The 20,275-nt window shown below is 44.4% G+C and overlaps 2 protein-coding genes across 2 annotated transcripts in view; both read right to left on the reverse strand.

The window, feature by feature from the left end:
* Window positions 1–230: 230 nt before the first annotated feature.
* Window positions 231–5,561, reverse strand: LOC135544019 (superoxide dismutase [Cu-Zn]-like). The gene is made up of 4 exons (XM_064971356.1): window positions 5,400–5,561; window positions 3,273–3,439; window positions 1,201–1,318; window positions 231–1,055 (listed from the first exon to the last, which is right to left on the reverse strand). The coding sequence occupies exons 1-4, from the start codon at window positions 5,469–5,471 to the stop codon at window positions 948–950; spliced, it is 465 nt and encodes a 154-aa protein (XP_064827428.1). The 5' UTR covers window positions 5,472–5,561; the 3' UTR covers window positions 231–947.
* Window positions 5,562–12,024: 6,463 nt separating this feature from the next.
* The window catches only part of scaf4a (SR-related CTD-associated factor 4a), a 58,327-nt gene continuing 50,076 nt past the window's right edge, over window positions 12,025–20,275 (reverse strand). Inside the window, 4 exon segments of the mRNA XM_064971073.1 lie at window positions 12,025–12,070; window positions 16,743–17,682; window positions 18,011–18,115; window positions 18,963–19,194. Coding sequence (XP_064827145.1) covers window positions 12,025–12,070; window positions 16,743–17,682; window positions 18,011–18,115; window positions 18,963–19,194 — 1,323 coding nt within the window.

Raw genomic sequence — 20,275 nt, forward strand, 5'->3', positions numbered from 1 at the left:
CCTTTCACTTATGAGTCAACAAATATTTGTCTAGGTTGTTCTATTCAAAACTGGCACTAACGCTTACTCAGGATGCTACAGAAACATGACTTTTTAAATTTCCAAATAATTTCTGCCTACAGATGTAGCCCTCAACTACGACCATCCCGTCTCACGTTAACTTCCAACCAAATCTCCTCCACTGGACGTGAAAAGCCAATAATGACCACCAGCAACATGACACAATCGAGTTTCAGTGACAAATTATTTTTTATTTTATTGGGGCAGCTTGGTACTCAAAGTGAACATACATGGATGTGTCCAAAATTTCCCCTGTACTAGCTTTAGGACTGCGTACAACAGAATAATATGACTCACAAATAGACAGGAAGCAACAAGTCTTAGCAGGACTAACAGATACCGGTTGATAGTGAACTTTTAATAAGCGCTTTATATTCTGCGGTCTTCAGAAACCAAATCCCAAAACAACCCTAGCCCCTGCATCGTAGGGCACTTGATCTGATTGTTATAGGTACAAACAATATGCTGAAATTTCCACCTAGCTTACCAGAGGGCACGGGGGGGGGCTACTACCAGATTGTCTGTACCTGCCGGTCTAAATAGGGAGTCATGTGGGTCACCCCCTGCAACCTGTGTGTCTGAGTCAAAGCCCTCAGAAACCAGGGTCTCTGTCCCATATGGCACCTTAACCCATATATCGTGCACTGACCTTGATCAGACTCCTATGGGCCCAGAGTCCTACGGACCCTGTTCAAATGGTGTGCACTACATAAACACTAGGGGGTCATTTGGGACACAGTTCTGTCAGTTGAGGTGTCAGAGGACTAGGTAGGGGGTTGGGCTAGAAATTTATTTTACAGAGCCTTCTATGGGGGTCGGCGGTAGCTACAGTGGTCTTCAAGCAGAGGCTAGTGTGTTTCAGGGCTTCCAGTAAGGAAGTGTCCCGTTTACTGGGCAATGCCAATAACTCCACAGGCCTGCCGACCGCCAGCGTTGCCAGTCTTCAGACTCTCCTCGTTGCCTCCTTTTCCCAGATCATCAGCCTTCTCATGGATCTAATGATAAAAGGGGGAGGGCCGCAAGAGAGAGAGCGAGGACAGAGAGGGGAGACTAAGGGTGAAAACAGGGTTGTGTTTATGTAGAGAAACCTTAAGTGTGGTTGTGTTCGTTAGGAATACAATTCTGAAAAATGGGTCTTACCACCATGGTCCTGCCGATGATGGAGTCTGGTCCAGTGAGAGTCAGCATCTTATCCTGGATGTTGATCTTAGCCACATTGTCAGCTCCTGCAGTTACGTTGCCAAGGTCCCCTACGTGCCTAGCAACACAGAGAGGATAGGATGTCAGAGGAAAGGGTACGGTTTTAGAACAGTGTACCCCCCACACCCCCAAAAGTGCACACCGTAGCAAAACAATGAGCCAAGAGTAGGTGGATAACATTTTCCTAATCCACTATTTTTTTTACATGTGATCTCATTTTGATTCCATCACAGATCTAACCAATAAGAGTCAACATAGCATCTAAAAAAATTTTTTTTTTAAAAAAGGTTCTTTATCTGCGTCTCATCCGGTCGCCCGTAGCAACGTCATATCGCCGAGTCTTCATTCAGACCGTATAATTTGTTGACTACAGTGCATTCAGACCCCTTGCAACCTTCTAAAAAAAAGATGCAATTAATTTATACACAATGACAAAGCTCTCTGTGATAGGATAAAGTAATCCTTCTCACCCCCCCCCCTTAAATGATTTAGATGCACTATTGTAAAGTGGCTGTTCCACTGGATGACAGAAGGTGAATTCACCAATTTGTAAGTCGCTCTGGATAAGAGCGTCTGCTAAATGACTTAAATGTAATGTAAATGTCTAAAAACAGGTTGACATTTTTTGAAAAACCAGAAACAAACAAGTATTGAGACCCTTCGCTATGAGATTCTAAATTGAATTCAGGTACATCCTGTTTCCATTGGTCATCCTTGAGATGTGGACTCCCATCAAGTTGTAGAAACATGTGGTAAATTCAGTTGATTGGACATGACTTGGAAAGGCACACCTGTCATCTCATATCTATATAAACAGGTGTTTGGAACCACCAAACCTCTTCCATGTAAGAATGATGGAGGCCACTGTTCTTGGTCCTTCAAAGCTACAGATGTTTGATGGCTCGATTTTTCCTCTGCCGAGCACTGTCCACTGTGGGACCTTAGAGAGGCGTGTGTCTTTCCAAATCATGTCCAATTGTATAGACTTAGATTATAATCCATTTTAGAATAAGGCTGTAACGTAACAAAATGTGGAAAAAGTCAAACGGGTCTGAATACTTCCTGAATGTTACTGCTATTTATGGGGATCAGGCCCGAGAGCCAATCAGAGTTTCCGACATGCAATCTCTCCACCCGGATGGTTCTGCTGGGCATCAGTTGCTCAAGCCAACACAGACAACACAAGGACATGTGACACGAGAGGCATAGAATCAGAGGGAGAATCGCAACTGCATTTATTTGATTCCCTATGAATTGCCAGGGGACCTCATGATACAATATGATCACCATAAGTTGGGTCCCAAATACGATACGGATTCGAATCTCACGATGTGTATTACGATTTAATGTTAAACATATTGCTCAGCGTGTGTCCTGCTGCAGAGGGACGAGACAGAGCCATGAGAACAAATGTTGATCAACCACAGTAATAAGCACTGAAAACAAATTAACTCCCTATATAAAAAGATGAGAACAAGCTATGAAGGGATAAAATACCGGAATTTATGTTTGAGTACAGACCAGAGCAAAAATAATATCCAGATATTTAACTAACGATTCACCCCCCCCCCAACACTAAATCCCTCGCTATCTCCTCAAAAAACATTGCACGAGATCAGAACATTGTATTTTGAGGGGAGGACGTGAGGAGTCATGGCAACAGAGAGATTCTGGGTCTGTCCCATAGACTATTAGACGATTAAAAAAAGGGCTAAACTGGCAATAGTTAAACATGCTAAGGTTCATTACATTAACTACAATTCTATGTGCTTGATTATAACCATCCTATTAGGTCTTTGTATAACTGTGTTGAACAGTATGTACTGTACAGCTGTACTATTAAAGCTTCACTCGTGTGGCCATCTAGCACAATAGCTTTCAAAAACTCCTCTGGGACCATCCAGACGTTTCACAATGTCGATGAAACATCTGGGAATATCCGAGGAGAGGATAGGGGAAAAACTCCTGGTCTATCAGGCCTAACTCCTTCAGTCATGGGGGGCCAGACTAACCGAACAGCGTCAGTGGGTCCTCCGTGGGTCTTGTTGTGGGGGTTGAAGTGGGGTCCGGCGCTCATACAGCCGTTGGTGTTGTCCCCAAAAGCATGGACGTGGAAGCCATGTTCCCCTGGGGTCAGACCCGAGACCTCCCCAGTCAGCTTGACGGGACCGTCGGCACCCTACAGACAGACAAGTTATAGTTATAGGCCTGCAGTAGATGGTATTAAGTACAGTACATGCATATATGAGATGAGTATATACATATGAGATGAGTAATGTAGGGTATGTAAACATTATATGAAGTGGCATTGTTTAAAGTGACACATTTATTACATCAATTTTTCCCATTATTAAAGTGAGCTAGAGATTTGAGTCAGTATGTTGGCAGCAGCCACTCAATGTTAGTGGTGGCTGTTATAACAGCCTGATGGCCTTGAGATAAAAGCTGTGTTTTTCAGTCTCTCGGTGCCCGCCTGCACCTAAGGGAGAGAGCAGTTGGCTCAACCACAGAGCCAGTGGGACTGTGTTGCTCACTCAGCATGGTTTGACTGGCTCGGTGACATTCTGCTCTCCACAAACATTCTATAGACAACTAAATGTGTATCTACCATCTGCTAGTTTCATTCGTTAGCAAAATAATGTGTTAGACACTAATGCTAAAAATCACTAGTTAGCTGGCTATCTAGCTGGCTGAATGTATTAAGAGTCAGAGCAAACGTAGCTCGCTAACACTGCCTGGTAGCAGCGCTGGTGTCTAGCTAGATAGTGATGCACAAACTTGTTTAGCAAAACAATAAAGAGGCGACTCAAAATTGCAGGTGTTTTAGCCTGAACGAACTGTTTGGCTGCCAGACAAGGATCCGCTGATAGTCAGGTGTAGCAGTGGTAAGATGTTGGACTGCTGTTGGGACACCGCTGTTGGGACAGCTTTATGTAGGCCCTAACCGTTTATCACTGTTATAGTGCAATTATTAGAGAGGAATAGGAGAAACATGACTATGTTGGCTAGAAAGATAGACATGTAACTTAAAATCTACACTGAACAAAATATATTCAAAGTAATTAGAACAGTAAAAACACACGTTGTCATACACGTGGTACACGTCTGATATACCACTGCTGTCGACCAATCAGTATTCAATCACCCAGCCCAAACCGTTCATGAAGCCATCAGTTATTCTGCGGATTTTAGCCAGAGTGAATCTACGAACGCACCCGAAGTAATTTATCAAGTGTTTGGCATGACAGCACAAAACATACTCAGGCTAGTATAGCACCAGCTGTTTTTAGACATTTTGGAAATGTTGAGAGATGAACTGTGAACTAGTTAAAAACAGTCACCGCTAGTTTGTTGGCCTTGACGACCACACGCCTTCTCCGTGCACGTTGGTCATGACAGATTAACGCACCGGGTTCAAGGGAAATGGAGGTGGAGGGGGGAGACAAGGCAGAATGACTCCAGGCTGATCCGATAGCGGTATCTGCTCTGTTAACATGAGATCAGAAACGGACTGGCGCACAGGATACAATGACTCAGCAATAAAAATCATTTAAATAAAAGGGGTCGGGCTTTTATTAATCTGTTCCCCGCCGTGTGTTAGTAGTTACAGTAATGTGTTAGTAGTTTGCATTAGTTTTCCCCAAACGTCCTAGTTAAAACATTAAGTGTATAACAGGCAGAACTAGTTAGGATTTAATGAATATAATTCCCACTTCGCCCTGCTTATAGACTACTAGCTATGGCATCTAACTACATGGAGTTAATCATTTACAACGAGGGGTTTAAAAGTGCAACTACAGGTTACGAGACGGCTGGTATCAAAAGGCTGGGAGACATGCTACAGTAGCTAACGCCTGCAGGCTGTCAACTAAAACGACTGAGCTTTGAATTAAACTGGTTTTAAGCAGATATATAAAAAAAGCTACCAAGTTAACGTTAAAAACGTCGTCAGGCAAAAAATAATTAGCTAAGGATCTATGAGACTAAACAGTTGCATAAGTGACCTGCAAGTTTTTGACAACGTTAGTTAGCTAAGATAGCCCAGTTGCTAACGTTAGCTAGTTGAACGAGGCCCCATCATCTACAGACGACGTCTCCAAGTGCATGCATGTATTTCCCATATAAATGAAATATTTTACCTCCTGCTCAAAGAATACAGTCCCGGTAACCTCACCGGTGCCTTTGAGCACGCAAACTGCCTTCATTGCCATCTCTTCACGTCCTACTTGCCTGACCTAAAGATCTCAAGTACCGAATATCAAATTTCTGCACGCTAGAAGTCGACTTTCCTTCCTCTAATAGTGTCCAATCAGGGGCGTGGGGATAATAGTGTCCAATCAGGGGCGAGGTGATGGGTGAGCAGAGATCTGATTGGCTAATGAGAACACTTGTTTATAGGCTTGTTTATAGGCTTGTTTAAATCAAGTTTGAACGATATATAACTCTGGGGAACGCAATGTACAAACAGTTGCAACCTGTCATTCATGGCAGGTGAGACCCACCTTGTTTAGCAAAAAAATAAAAAGGCAACTCCAAATTGCAGGTGTTTTAGCCTGAGGCTGAATGAACTGTTTGGCTGCCAGACAAGGATCCGCTGATAGCCAGGTGTAGCAGTGGTAAGATGTAGGGACTGCTGTTGGGACAGCTTTATGTAGGCCCTAACCGTTTGTGGATACCGTTTGTCACTGTTATAGTGCAATTAATGTATTGTTTAGTGTTGTGTTGTGTTGTGTAGTGGCTTTGCTGGCATCCATCTAAACATTTAAAAAATTGCCCCACCAAGATTTACACTAGTAAGCCAACCCACTCAAGTGACGCACCCCTCCCAAGAACGGCATGGAGGAGCACCAGTGAGCCAGTGACTCAGCCCATGTGATAGGGTCTGTCAGAGGCAGAGAATCCCAGTGGAGAGAGGGGAACCGGCCAGGCAGAGACGGAAAGGGTGGTTCGTCATTCCAGTGCCTTGCCGTTCACCATCGCAACCCTGGGCCAGACTACACTCAATCATAGAATCTACTGAAGAGATGAGTCTTCAGTAAAGAGGCAGACCATTCCATAAAAATCTCATCTAATTTTATTTGTCACATGCGCAGAATACAACAGATGTAGACCTTCCCGTGAAATGTTTACTTACAAGCCCATAACCAACAATGCAGTTCAAGAAATAGAGTTAATAAAATATTTACTAAATAAACTAAAGTTTAAAAAAATCTAAATCAATCACAAATTAACACAAACAATGTACATAACAATAACAAGGTTTTATACAGGGTATTACGGTACAGAGTCAATGTGGAAGCTATATACAGGGTATTACGGTACAGAGTCAATGTGGAGGCTATATACAGGGTGTTACGGTACAGAGTCAATGTGGAAGCTATATATATGGTGTTACGGTACAGAGTCAATGTGGAGGCTATATACAGGGTGTTACGATACAGAGTCAATGTGGAGGCTATATACAGGGTGTTACGGTACAGAGTCAATGTGGAGGCTATATACAGGGGGTACCAGTACAGAGTCAATGTGGCGGCTATATACAGGGTATTACGGTACAGAGTCAATGTGGATGCTGTATACAGGGGGTACCAGTACAGTCAATGTGGAGGCTATATACAGGGTATTACGGTACAGAGTCAATGTGGAGGCTATATACAGGGTGTTACGGTACAGAGTCAATGTGGAGGCTATATACAGGGAATACCGGTACAGAGTCAATGTGGAGGCTATATACAGGGTATTACGGTACAGAGTCAATGTGGAGGCTATATACAGGGTGTTACGGTACAGAGTCAATGTGGAGGCTATATACAGGGGGTACCAGTACAGAGTCAATGTGGCGGCTATATACAGGGTATTACGGTACAGAGTCAATGTGGATGCTGTATACAGGGGGTACCAGTACAGTCAATGTGGAGGCTATATACAGGGTATTACGGTACAGAGTCAATGTGGAGGCTATATACAGGGTGTTACGGTACAGAGTCAATGTGGAGGCTATATACAGGGTGTTACGGTACAGAGTCAATGTGGAGGCTATATACAGGGGGTACTGGTACAGAGTCAATGTGGAGGCTATATACAGGGTGTTACGGTACAGAGTCAATGTGGAGGCTATATACAGGGTGTTACGGTACAGAGTCAATGTGGAGGCTATATACAGGGGGTACCAGTACAGAGTCAATGTGGAGGCTATATACAGGGGGAAACGGTACTGAGTCAATGTAAATAGTCTGGGTGGCCATTTGATTAGTTGTTCAGCAGTCTCATGGCTTGGGGGTAGAAGCTGTTAAGGAGCCTTTGGTCCCAGACTTGGTGTTCCTATAGGCTGTCTCATCATTGTCGGTGATCAGGCCTATCACTGTTGTGTCGTCAGCAAACTTAATGATGGCGTTGGAGTCGTGCCTGGCCATGCAGTCATGGATGAACAGGGAGTACAGGAGGGGACTAAGCACGCACCCCTGAGGGGCCCCAGTGTTGAGGATCAGCATGGCAGATGTGTTGTTGCCTACCCTTACCACATGGGGGGCGGCCCATTAAAAAGTCCAGGATCCAGTTGCAGAGGGAGGTGTTCAGTCCCAGGGTCCTTAGCTTAGTTATGAGCTTTGTGGGCACTATGGTATTGAACGCTGAGCTGTAGTCAATGAATAACATCCTCACGTTGGTGTTCCTTTTGTCCAGGTGGGAAAAGGCAGTGTGGAGTGCGATTGAGATTGTGTCATCTGTGGATCTGTTTGGAGCGGTATGTGAATTGGAGTGGGTCTATGGTTTCTGGGATAATGGTGTTGATGTGAGCCATTACCAGCCTTTCAAAAGCCCTTCATGGATACGAACAGGAGTACTATGGGGTCTGTAGTCATTTAGGCAGGTTGCCTTTGTGTTTTTGGGCACAGGGACTGTGGTCGTCAGCTTGAAACATGTTGGTATTACAGACTAGGCCAGGGAGAGGTTGAAAATGTCAGTGAAGACAGATTGTGGTTGTTGTGGATGGCTGTTCACAAATCTAAATGTGTATTTGAACCCAATAATGGTTGAATTCAAGAAGTTTAAGCTGCCTATCATTGTAAGCTGCCTGTCATTATAAATAAGAATGATCTTAACTGATTTGCCTAGTTAAATAAAGGTTAAATAAAAATAAATACAATTATTCAGGATACTCTAAAGCCATTCCAACAGATAAAGACTGATTTTAATAAGGATAAGAACTTTTTTTTCCCCAAGTATCTCCAATTCAGAGGGCCAGAAGAAAGTGGGTAAACTATGTTTTCAAATTACCGAGGTAGAAAAAAAATACATTCTAATCCTACTGCTCAGAGGGGTTCAATCTGTGACATATATTCTGTCTTGTCAAGCAGAAATGCCTCATCTGATGACGCATTGAGACATTTTTGGGGAGAGAGACATTGGGAGTCCATTCGGTAACGAAGACTGGACTGCTAACCGCGAAATGATCTACCCCAATTGTATCTCTATAAAACATACAGGAACTCCATTTTTTTTTTTTAATCTTTCATAGAATGTTTACCGGTGCATCACATTTATGTTTCAAATGTCAACAAGATATTGTTTCTGCGTGTATTTTGGCAACAGAATCCAGTTTTTTATTAGAATTAGGTTCATTTATACATTTAGAAGTTCTTAGACAATTTGCTCGTTCACCGAACATACATACTGTTCTGGTCTATTTAGCCCGCCAAAAATGTAATCTGGTATTGTGTTCAACACCTGAAATACCATCTTCGAGAATGTGGCTCTCAGCCTTTCATCTATTTTACCACTAGAAATACAAACTTTTGACCTGCGCCAGAGTACTGAAAAGTTCTGGAAAGTCTGGTCACCATCGATTTAGTTTAGATTGTTATTTAGTCGCATGCACAGGACTGTAGATATAGTTGCAGGGTACAGTGAAATACTTAAGATCCAAGCTTGAACAGTGCAGGTGTGAATGAAGCAATGAAACATATTTCACACACAAACACAGTACCAGTCAGCAGTTTGGAAACACCTACTCATTCAAGAGTTTTTCTTTATTTTTACTATTTTCTACATTGTAGAATAATAGAAGACATCAACACTATGAAATAACGCATATGGAATCATGTAGTAACAAAAAAAAGTGTTAAATAAAATCAAAAATTATTTTATATTTCAGATTCTTCAAAGTAGCCACATTTTGCCTTGATGACAGCTTTGCACACTCTTGGCATTCTCTCAACCAGCTTGATGAGGTAGTCACCTGGAATGCATTTCAATTAGCAGGTGTGCCTTGTTAAAAGTACATTTGTGGAATTTCTTTCCTTCTTAATGCATTTGAGACAATCAGTTGTGCTGTGACAAGGTAGGGGGGTAACAGAAGATAGCCCTATTTTGTAAAAGAACAAGTCCATATTATGGCAGGAACAGCTCAAATAAGCAAAGAGAAACGACAGTCCATCATTACTTTAAATGTCACACCCTGATCTGTTTCACCTGTCTTTGTGTTTGTCTCCACCCCCCTCCAGGTGTCGCCCATCTTCCCCACTATCCCCTGTGCATTTATACCCGTGTTCTCCGTCTGTTGCCAGTTCGTTTTGTTCATTCATACCTACCAGCGTTTTCCCCTTGCTCCTGTACTCTGGATTACTGACCTCTGCCTGCCCTGACCCTGTTTTCTAGTTTTCCCGGTTTTGACCTTTTCTGCCTGCCCTGACTCTGACCCCATCCACCGTCCCGTACCTTTGACTGCCCATGTTCAAATTAATACACTTTTGTTACTTCGACATCGTCTGTCTTACCTTCAAACGTGTTACTTTAAAAGACATGAAGGTCAGTCATTACGGAAAATTTCAAGAACTGTGAAAGTTTTTTTCAAGTGCAGTTGTAAAAAAAACATCAAGCGCTATGATGAAACCGCCACAGGAAAGGAAGACCCAGAATTACCTCTGTTGCAGCGGATATGTTCATTAAAGTTAACTGCACCTCAGATTGCAGCTCAAATAAATGCTTCACGGAGTTGAAGTAACAGACACATCTCAACATCAACTGTTCGGAGAAGACTGGGTGAATCAGGCCCTTCATGTTGGAAAAGCATTCCAGGTGAAGCTGGTTGAGAGAATGCCAAGAGTGTGCAAAGCTGTCATCAAGGCAAAGGGTGATATATTTTGATTTATTTAACACTTTTTTGGTTACTACATGATTCCATATGTGTTATTCCCTCGTTTTGATGTCTTCACTATTATTCTACAATGTAGAAAATAGTAAAAATAAAGAAAAACCCTTGAATGAGGAGGTGTGTCCAAACTTTTCACTGGTACTGTATATATTACGTCAACTACCTCTACCACTGCACATTGACTCGGTAGTGGTACCCCTTGTATGTATATAGAACATTTTTGGTTAAGGGCCTGTAAAGTAAGCATTTCACAGTAAAGTCTACACATGTTGTATTCGGCCATGTGACAAATACATGCGATTTGCCTTGGCTCGGATGAGGCTACTTTACCTTAAATCAATTTACAGTTAACACCACAATAGTACCAGACCTTTTTGTTCAAATACTCTTTAAATTAAGTTCACATACATTTTGAAGTAAGTATTCAGAGATATTTTATTTGGAAAATACAAGTATTGGAAAGTATTGCAATGTATTTGAAAATACAAAAACAAAACAAAAAACGGATTATTTTCAAATACAAATTAATACTCCCATGCATTTGGACCCAGGTCCGTAAGAGTATTTGAAATAATGTATTTGAAAATATTGTAGCGATTTTTAACCAAAGAGAGAGGCTTGTACACATGAGGGACTTGGTTTAGAGAAGCTTGGGGACAGGCTCTCCCAAAGGAAAGGGGAGGGGGTATTGTAGCAACCTTAAACCGAACATCTAGCGTAGGTTCAGACCTCTTGGCGTAACGGTTAGGTTAAGATGTTTGCTTGACTGTTGTTGGACACGAGTTCGAGTGCTGGTCGGGGCTACAATACTTTCAAATACATTCAACTAAAGTCGTTGATTTCAGCCACAATATTAGGAAATACTCAAAATACAGTAAATATGTATATTTAAATAATAAAATACACAAGTCTATATAGTACTATGTCTAGGCTATATGTGTTAACTTCAGCTTACTTTTGACCCTGTTTTACAACATTGGAGTTGTAGGTTTGGTATCAAGAATAAGCCGATTAAAATTGGGTCAACTGGAACAACTATACACATAACCAGAGTGGTCTTCTACGACGCTCGCTAGATCTCCTCTCAAACCAGCTTCACATTCCGGCTCGGGGCTTCATCCGTAACTGTGGTATTATAACATACCAAACAAAAACAACAACTTGTGATTAATAAAATACTTCTCTAATGAAAGGGGACGATGATGCAATCTTTGCGAGCGGGAGGGAATCTGATTACAAACTGGATAAACGGAGTTAGCCTGCCCAGGAACAGGTTAATATCGATGGATTCGTCGCCATAGAAATGTACCTGGCTAAAAGGTGAGTCGTTGCGACTGGTTATCCTGAGTTTAACTCAAAGTTGACCAAAGTTACCTCGCCGACGACTCAACCCTGAAATCACATCTTATCGGTGGTTAGGGGAAGAACGGACGACTCTACCACCTCTGAGGGCATACGAAGCATATACAACCAGGATGGGGCCCATACATCACAATTCCCGGTGATATGGATTCAACTTTACATGGATAGATGAACTCTGGTCATGTAAATTAAAATCACGCTTATTACCTTTGTAAAATCATTTAACTTGTATCCTAAAATCCTGCAACGGGCTAGCGTCCTGTCCAGAGGGCTGCCTGTCCATCATGCAGCCTCACGCTACACAAACGAGATACAGCGCATTAGGAAATTATTCAGGGCAATTGGTTTTCTTCCACATCTTGTTATGTTACAGCCTTATTCTAAAATGTATTAAATAAAAAATAAATAAAAACTCAGCAATCTACACACAAATACACCACAATGAGAAAAACGGAAAAACGCGTTTAGAAATGTTTGCAAATACCAAAATACCTTATTTACACAAGTATTCAGACCCTTTGCAGTGAAACTCTAAATTGAGTTCAGGTGCATCCTGTTTCCATTGATCATCCTTGAGATGTTTCTACAACTTGATTGAAGTTCACCTGTGGTAAATTAAATTGATTGGAAATTATTTGGAAAGGCACACACCGGTCTATATAAGGTTCCACAGTGCATGTCAGAGCAAAAACCAAGCCATGAGATCGAAGGAATTATCTTAGAGACAGGATTTTGTGGAGGCACAGATCTGGGGAAGGGAACCAAAACATGTCTGCAACATTCAAGGTCCCCAAGATCAGTGGCCTCCATTCTTAAATGGAAGTTTGGAACTACCAAGACCTCCTTCTAGAGCTGGCCGCCCGGCCAAACTGAGCATGAAAAGTTGACGCTGTAATTGCTGCCAAAAGGTGCTTCAACAAATTACTGAATACTTATGTAAATGTGCTATGTTTTTTTATATATATATGAGCAAAAATAGAAAAAAAAAAACTGTTTTTGCTTTGTCTTATGGGGTAGTGTGTAGATTGCAAAAAAAAAAAAAAAAGTCATCAATTTTAGAATAAGGCTGTAACGTAACAAAATGTGGATAAGTCAAGGGGTGTGAAGGCACTGTAGGCTCCTGCCCTATAGGCCATTCTGGTTCAGATAAGGTAATTTACTTTCCAGTTCACACAGTTCTATAGGTCTCGTATAACTTGGCCCATACAGGTATCAAACCCTCAACATCAGTGTTGTAACACTGGGACAGGAATAGGCGGATTAAAGTTGGATCAACAAACAAACCTAACATATGGACCCTGTTCATAAACTTTAGGAGGAAGATAGGAAGGACAGATGTTTTCAAGCAGGAACTTTACACAAGACCACTTTAAGGTCTGAAAACATCCAACAAACTTTGATTTTGTAGTGAAATATCCGTTCAAAAAACGGTTCATAACAGATTAGTTATTGAGCTCAGCAAAGAAGGGGTGACTTTTTCTCATCATGGTTTGAGAAATCAAAAAATCAGAAAAAGGCTAGGTCTGGTACGAAAATAGTTTATTATTAAAAACAATTTCCCTATCGCTGAAATATTGGGAGATTTTATTCCATTGTTTCTTTCTTTTAACTTAAAAACGAAACAAACTTTTCATATCCTAAAGCCTTGCTGTAACATTTACCAGTTTAAAAAAACTTTACAGCAAAAAGAGGCCTTTTTGTTCATTTTTTTCCTGTCGTGATGCTCAAAATTAACAACATATTGAGTGGCAACTGGCAATAACAAGCATATTTACAGCATCTAAACGCCCTCAGACAATCTCTTTTCTCTTCATCTGGGTCGTATTCATTAGTGCGTACCGTAGCAAAACGCCTTTTGCAGCGGAAAGACGAAAAAAAAAAGAAGAATGTTTCTTATTGGACAAGTTTAGGTAGCTCCTCCCCGTTTCAGTCCATTTTATTCCATTTGGTACCTAATGAATACAACCCTGAATTGAACTTGGGTTTGTCAGTGTTTAAAAAACAACAACATTCCAGCTCTAAAGTGGGCGTGGTTACTCAGAGGTCAGGGGTCAGTCAGATAAAAACACTAAAAACAGTCCTTCCAGTTACAGTATGGACTCCTGGCTTCCTTCATTTACTTTGTCTGTAACCGATTGGACAACTGAACACATCTACCACATTGCTTTGTGAGAGCAGAAAGTGGAGGAGACGAGAACAGATTATTTAGATGACCCCTTTTTAAAAGTCCTTTCCTCATCTCCTTTCCTTCATGACCACTGATGGGTATAAGGACTGGATGGGTTTTTAGTTGACATCGTATCACTGCGGATGCCGAGCACATCTTCCCTCTGTTAGGGTGGTCAACGAAGGAGAGGAGACAAGTAAAGGAGGCCATTGAGAGACTGTTAGGGAAAAGATGTAGAAGTGACCTGTAGTCACCGATCCAGGATCAGATATTCAATACAATCCAAATGGCACCTTACAGTACACTGACCAGAGCGCCCAGGGGACATATCCAGGAGCCTTCGGGGAAAGTATTCAGACCCCTTGACTTTTTCCATTTTAGTTACAGCCTTATTCTAAAATGTATTAAATTGTTGTTGTTTTTTTTTACGTCAATCTAGACACAATACCCCGTAATCACAAAGCAAAAAGTTGTACATTAATTTTTTGCAAATATATATTAAAAAAACAGAAATACCTTATTTACTTAAGTATTCAGACCCTTTGCTATGAGACTCTACATTGAGCTCAGGTGCTTCCTGTTTCCATTGATCATCCTTGGAGATGTTTCTACAACTTGATTGGGGAGATTTTGATTAGACATGAAAACCATCCCTGCCTGTAGTAAATTCAATTGATTGGACATGATTTAGAAAAAGGCACACGCCTGTCTATATAAAGGTCCCACAGTTGACAGTGCATGTCAGAGCAAAAAGCAAGCCATGCGGTCGACGGAATTGTCCATAGAGCTCAAAGACAGGATTGTGTTGAGGCACTGATCTGGGGAAGGGTACCAAAACAGTTCTGTAGCATTGAAGGTCCCCAAGAACACAGTGGCCTCCATCATTCTTAAATGGAATAAGTTTGGAACCACCAAAACTCTTCCTAGAGCTGGCCGCCTGGTCAAACTGAGCAATCAGGGGAAAAGGGCCTTGGTCAGGAAGGTGATCAAGAACCCAATGGTCACTCTGACAGAGCTCTAGAGTTCCTCTGTGTAGATGGAGAACCTTCCAGAAGGACAACCATCTCAGCAGCACTCCACCAATCAGCACTCCACCAGACTGAAGCCCCTCCTCTGTGAAAGGTACATGACAGCCCGCTTGGAGTTTGCCAAAAGGCACCTAAAGTCTCTCAGACAATGAGAAACAAGATTCTCTGATCTGATGAAACCAAGATTGAACTCTTTGGCATGAATGCCAAGCGTCACATCTGGAGGAAACCTGGCACCATCCCTACGGTGAAGTATGGTGGTGGCAGCATCATGCTGTGGGGATGTTTTTCAACGGCAGGGACTGGAAGACTCGTCAGGATCGAGGGAAAGATATACGGATGAAAACCTACTCCAGAGTGCTCAGGACCTCAGACCGGGGTGAAGGTTCACCTTCCAGCAGGACAACGACCCTAAGCACACAGCCAAGACAACGCAGGAGTGGCTTCAGGACAAGTCTCTGAATGTCCTTGAGTGGCCCCGCCAGAGCCCGGACTTGAACCCAATCTAACATCTCTGGAGAGACCTGAAAATAGCTGTGCAGCGACGCTCCCCATCCAACCTGACAGAGCTTGAGAGGATCTGCAGAGGTGTGCCAAGCCTGTAGCATCATACACAACAAGACTCAAGGCTGTAATCGCTGCAGAGTGTGCTTCAACAAAGTACTGAGTAAAGGGTCTGAATACTTATGTAAATGTGATAGTTCAGTTTTTTTTTATTTTTAATACGTTTGGTGGAGGGGGGGGGGGGGGGCTATTTAATCAATTTTAGAATAAGGCTGTAAGGTAACAGAATGATGAAAAAGTCCAGGGGTCTGAATTTTTTCCGAACCCTTTGTATATTACCATCCCCAGCTACGGTTACAATTGGAGGGATAAGGGGAATCTGATTCTCGATCTGTGGTTGAGGGGCAACATCAAACTAGCCTGGTCCCAGATCCGTTTGCGCTCTTGCCAGCTCCATTGCTGTAAATGTCAAGCCAAACATGACAATTCCATGAGTTAGTGACAGGAGTTGTCAAGAAGTCAGAAACAGACTGGCACCTAAGGCTAACATTAAAATTAAAAAATTAAAAATTAAAAAGTTTAATTTGGTAGCCACTAGCCTATGACTGCCTCAGTCTCCTTGTGTCTCAGACGCATGTGTTTTCTCTATGGGGCGAGGTTGACTTGTAGGTTCAGATACACATGCCACAGGCGGTTCTGTAGCAGTCACTTCAACAGGGAATCCAGAGGGTTCTGATTCCACCTTCTGTTGGGATTGGAAGGGTTCTACAGTGGAATCTTTAGAATCTGTAGGAGGTTCTTTAGAGGGTTCTTTCGTAGCAGCAGCAGCAGCAACAACAGTAGTAGGTGGGGGGTTTTCTGTGTTGTTGTCGTCAGAGTTCCGGAGCTTGAGTTCCACGTTCTCTGGTTCTACCTCTGCTTTGTCTCCTAGTCGATCATCTGTGTCCCAACGAGATGTCCTCTCTCTGTTCCTCGGTCGCCTCTGCCTCTCTCCCTCTCCTCCCTCACCCCTGCCGCGCCCCCTCTCTCCTACCTCTCCTCTACCCCTCTCCCCTGCCCCCCTTTCTCCTACCTCTCCTCTACCCCTCTCTCCTGCCCCCCTTTCTCCTACCTCTCCTCTCCCCCTCTCTCCTGCCCCCCTTTCTCCTACCCCCTTTCTCCTACCTCTCCTCTCCCCCCCTCTCTCCTACCCCCCTTTCTCCTCCCTCTCCTCTATCTCTCCCCCTTTCTCCTACCTCTCCTCTATCTCTCCCCTCTCTCCTACCCCCTTTCTCCTACCTCTCCTCTATCTCTCCCCCTCTCCCCTACCTCTCCTCTACCTCTCCCCCTCTCTCCTATACCTCTACCCCTTTCTCCTATACCCCTTTCTCCTACCTCTCCTCTCCCCCTCTCCCCTACCTCTGATCCTCTACCTCGCTCCCTCTCTCCTCCCGCACTCCTTCCGCGCTCACTCTCTCCTCCGTCTCCTCCTCTCCCTCGTTCCCTCTCTCCATCAGGACTGCTTCGTCTCTCTCTCCAGTCTCGCCTGTCTCTATCTCTCTCCCACCCTCCCCCTCCTCTCGGCTCTCCCACGTCCTCCTGCCACCCCCCAAACCTTTCCCTTCCCTCCATCCTTTCTCCCCATCCTCCTCCTCCTCCTCTCCCTCCTTCCCCAAACCGCCTCCCCCCTCCACCAAACCTCTCCCTATCCCTCTCCCTCTCCCAGTCCCTCTCCCTGTCTGGATCTCTGTCCCTAAACACAGGTCTCTCCACCCTGAAGGGCCCCCTCCCATCAATCTCCTCCGGCCCATCTGGCCCTCGAGGGCCCCCCCTCATGAAGGGTGGTGGGGGCCCCCCAGGGAGGGGCCCGTGGGGAGGGAAGGGACCCCTCATGGGATGGGAAGGGGGCATGCCCATCCCAAACCCCCGTGGGCCCCCGGGCGGCAGAGGGGGGCCATCGTGGTGGATCATGTGAGGGTGGGGGCCCCTGTTGGGGGGCATCATCTGGGGTGGCATGTTGTGGTGGGGAGGGCCCCGAGGGGGGTGGGGGCCATGTGGGCCACCGTGGGGAGGAGGGAAGCGCTGCATGTGAGGTGGGGGGAGGACCGGACCAGGAGAGTGGACTGGGGGGCGCTGGAGGGGGATCATGCCGGGGCGAGCCCCAAGAAGACCTCCAGACAGCGGGATGGGACCGCCTGGTGAGCCCCCTGGAGGACCAGGCACCTGGTTACCTGATGAGGGAACAGAGAATACAGGTTTAATAGACATGTTCTGATAAACATCTATCAGGTCACTACTAGACTACTAGAGACAGTAACATGGCAGTCCGCTGTGCTGGTATGTGTGGTCCTTGTCTTCCACAGAGGTTAGGTCAGGACTCCATGCTGTGCAAAACACATAATTACTCCTTAAAGCCCCTCACTTTACTCTACTCTGCCCTCCAATCGACTCCCCCCCTCCACCAATCGACTCTCCGCCCCCTCCAATCGACTCTCTGCCCTCTTCCTCTACAACCTTTAGTAAAATACTATTCTACTATGTCTGGTTAAGGTTACAAACCCAGGCCGGCTGGATCCAGAGATAGTTCAACTACCCCTACACCCCCTGCTGCTGAGGGAGGGGGGCCAGAGGGGCCCAATGGCATCGACCCAGGCGGAAGGAAACCTGGTGGAGAGAGAGAGTGAGAGAGAGACAGACAGAGAGAGAGACAGGAGAGAGACAGAGAGAGACAGAGAGAGAGAGAGAGACAGAGACTCAGGCTTGTGAGATGGACAGCTTTATATAGATACAGTAGACTGATGTTTGACAACGAGTGATTGAAAGAGAGGGAGAGAGAAGAGAGGTATCTTGATAGAGAGAGATATCGAGACAGAGGTTTTGAGAGAGAGAGAGAGATATCGAGACAGGGGTTTTGAGAGAGAGAGTGATATCGAGACAGAGAGGTTGAGAGAGAGATATCGAGACAGAGGTTTTGAGAGAGAGATATCGAGACAGAGGTTTTGAGAGAGAGATATCGAGACAGAGGTTTTGAGAGAGAGATATCGAGACAGAGGTTTTGAGAGAGAGATATCGAGACAGAGGTTTTGAGAGAGAGATATCGAGACAGAGAGGGTTTGAGAGAGAGATATCGAGACAGAGAGGTTTTGAGAGAGATATCGAGACAGAGAGGTTTTGAGAGAGAGATATCGAGACAGAGAGGTTTTGAGAGAGAGATATCGAGAGAGAGGTTTTGAGAGAGAGATATCGAGACAGAGGTTTTGAGAGAGAGATATCGAGACAGAGGTTTTGAGAGAGAGATATCGAGACAGAGGTTTTGAGAGAGATATCGAGACAGAGAGGTTTTGAGAGAGATATCGAGACAGAGGTTTTGAGAGAGAGATATCGAGACAGAGAGGTTTTGAGAGAGAGATATCGAGACAGAGGTTTTGAGAGAGAGATATCGAGACAGAGAGGTTTTGAGAGAGATATCGAGACAGAGAGGTTTTGAGAGAGAGATATCTCGTAGTGTTACCAGGTGGCATCATCTGCATGGGGTTGAACCTTGGTCCCGGTCTCATGAAGGAGGGAGGAGGTCCGGGCGGGACACCAGGGGGGAAGGAAGGGGGAGGCAGGCCCATGGGGGGACCACCAGGAGGGCCAGGCCCAGGGGGGAAGGAGGGGTGCTGCTGGAGAGAACCTACACCTCCCATCGACTGCACCTGGACCGGATGCACCTGGGGTAGAGGAGACGCCGAGGGAGGAGCCTGTTAGACAGAGGGTTGTAGAGTGACCCAACTGGAACCCTATTCACTAAATATTGGAGAGGACTCCGGTCTAAAGTAGTGCACTATATAGGGAATAGGGTGCCATAGGACTCCGGTCTAAAGTAGTGCACTATATAGGGAATAGGGTGCCATAGGGCTCTGGTCTAAAGTAGTGCACTATATAGGGAATAGGGTGCCATAGGGCTCTGGTCTAAAGTAGTGTACTATATAGGGAATAGGGTGCCATAGGACTCTGGTCTAAAGTAGTGCACTATATAGGGAATAGGGTTCTATAGGACTCTGGTCTAAAGTAGTGCACTATATAGGGAATAGGGTGCCATAGGGCTCTGGTCTAAAGTAGTGCACTATATAGGGAATAGGGTGCCATAGGTCTCTGGTCTAAAGTAGTGCACTATATAGGGAATAGGGTGCCATAGGGCTCTGGTCTAAAGTAGTGCACTATATAGGGAATAGGGTGCCATAGGGCTCTGGTCTAAAGTAGTGCACTATATAGGGAATAGGGTGCCATAGGGCTCTGGTCTAAAGTAGTGCACTATATAGGGAATAGGGTGCCATAGGACTCCGGTCTAAAGTAGTGCACTATATAGGGAATAGGGTGCCATAGGACTCCGGTCTAAAGTAGTGCACTATATAGGGAATAGGGTGCCATAGGACTCCGGTCTAAAGTAGTGCACTATATAGGGAATAGGGTGCCATAGGACTATGGTCTAAAGTAGTGCACTATATAGGGAATAGGGTGCCATAGGACTCCGGTCTAAAGTAGTGCACTATATAGGGAATAGGGTGCCATAGGACTCTGGTCCAAAGTAGTGCAGTATATAGGGAATAGGCTGCCATAGGGCTCTGGTCTAAAGTAGTGCACTATATAGGGAATAGGGTGCCATAGGGCTCTGGTCTAAAGTAGTGCACTATATAGGGAATAGGGTACCATAGGGCTCTGGTATAAAGTAGTGCACTATATAGGGAATAGGGTGCCATAGGGCTCTGGTCTAAAGTAGTGCAGTATATAGGGAATAGGGTTCCATAGGGTTCTGGTCTAAAGTAGTGCACTATATAGGGA

Source organism: Oncorhynchus masou, chromosome 8 (genome assembly GCF_036934945.1).
Source record: "Oncorhynchus masou masou isolate Uvic2021 chromosome 8, UVic_Omas_1.1, whole genome shotgun sequence".
NCBI lineage: Eukaryota > Metazoa > Chordata > Actinopteri > Salmoniformes > Salmonidae > Oncorhynchus > Oncorhynchus masou.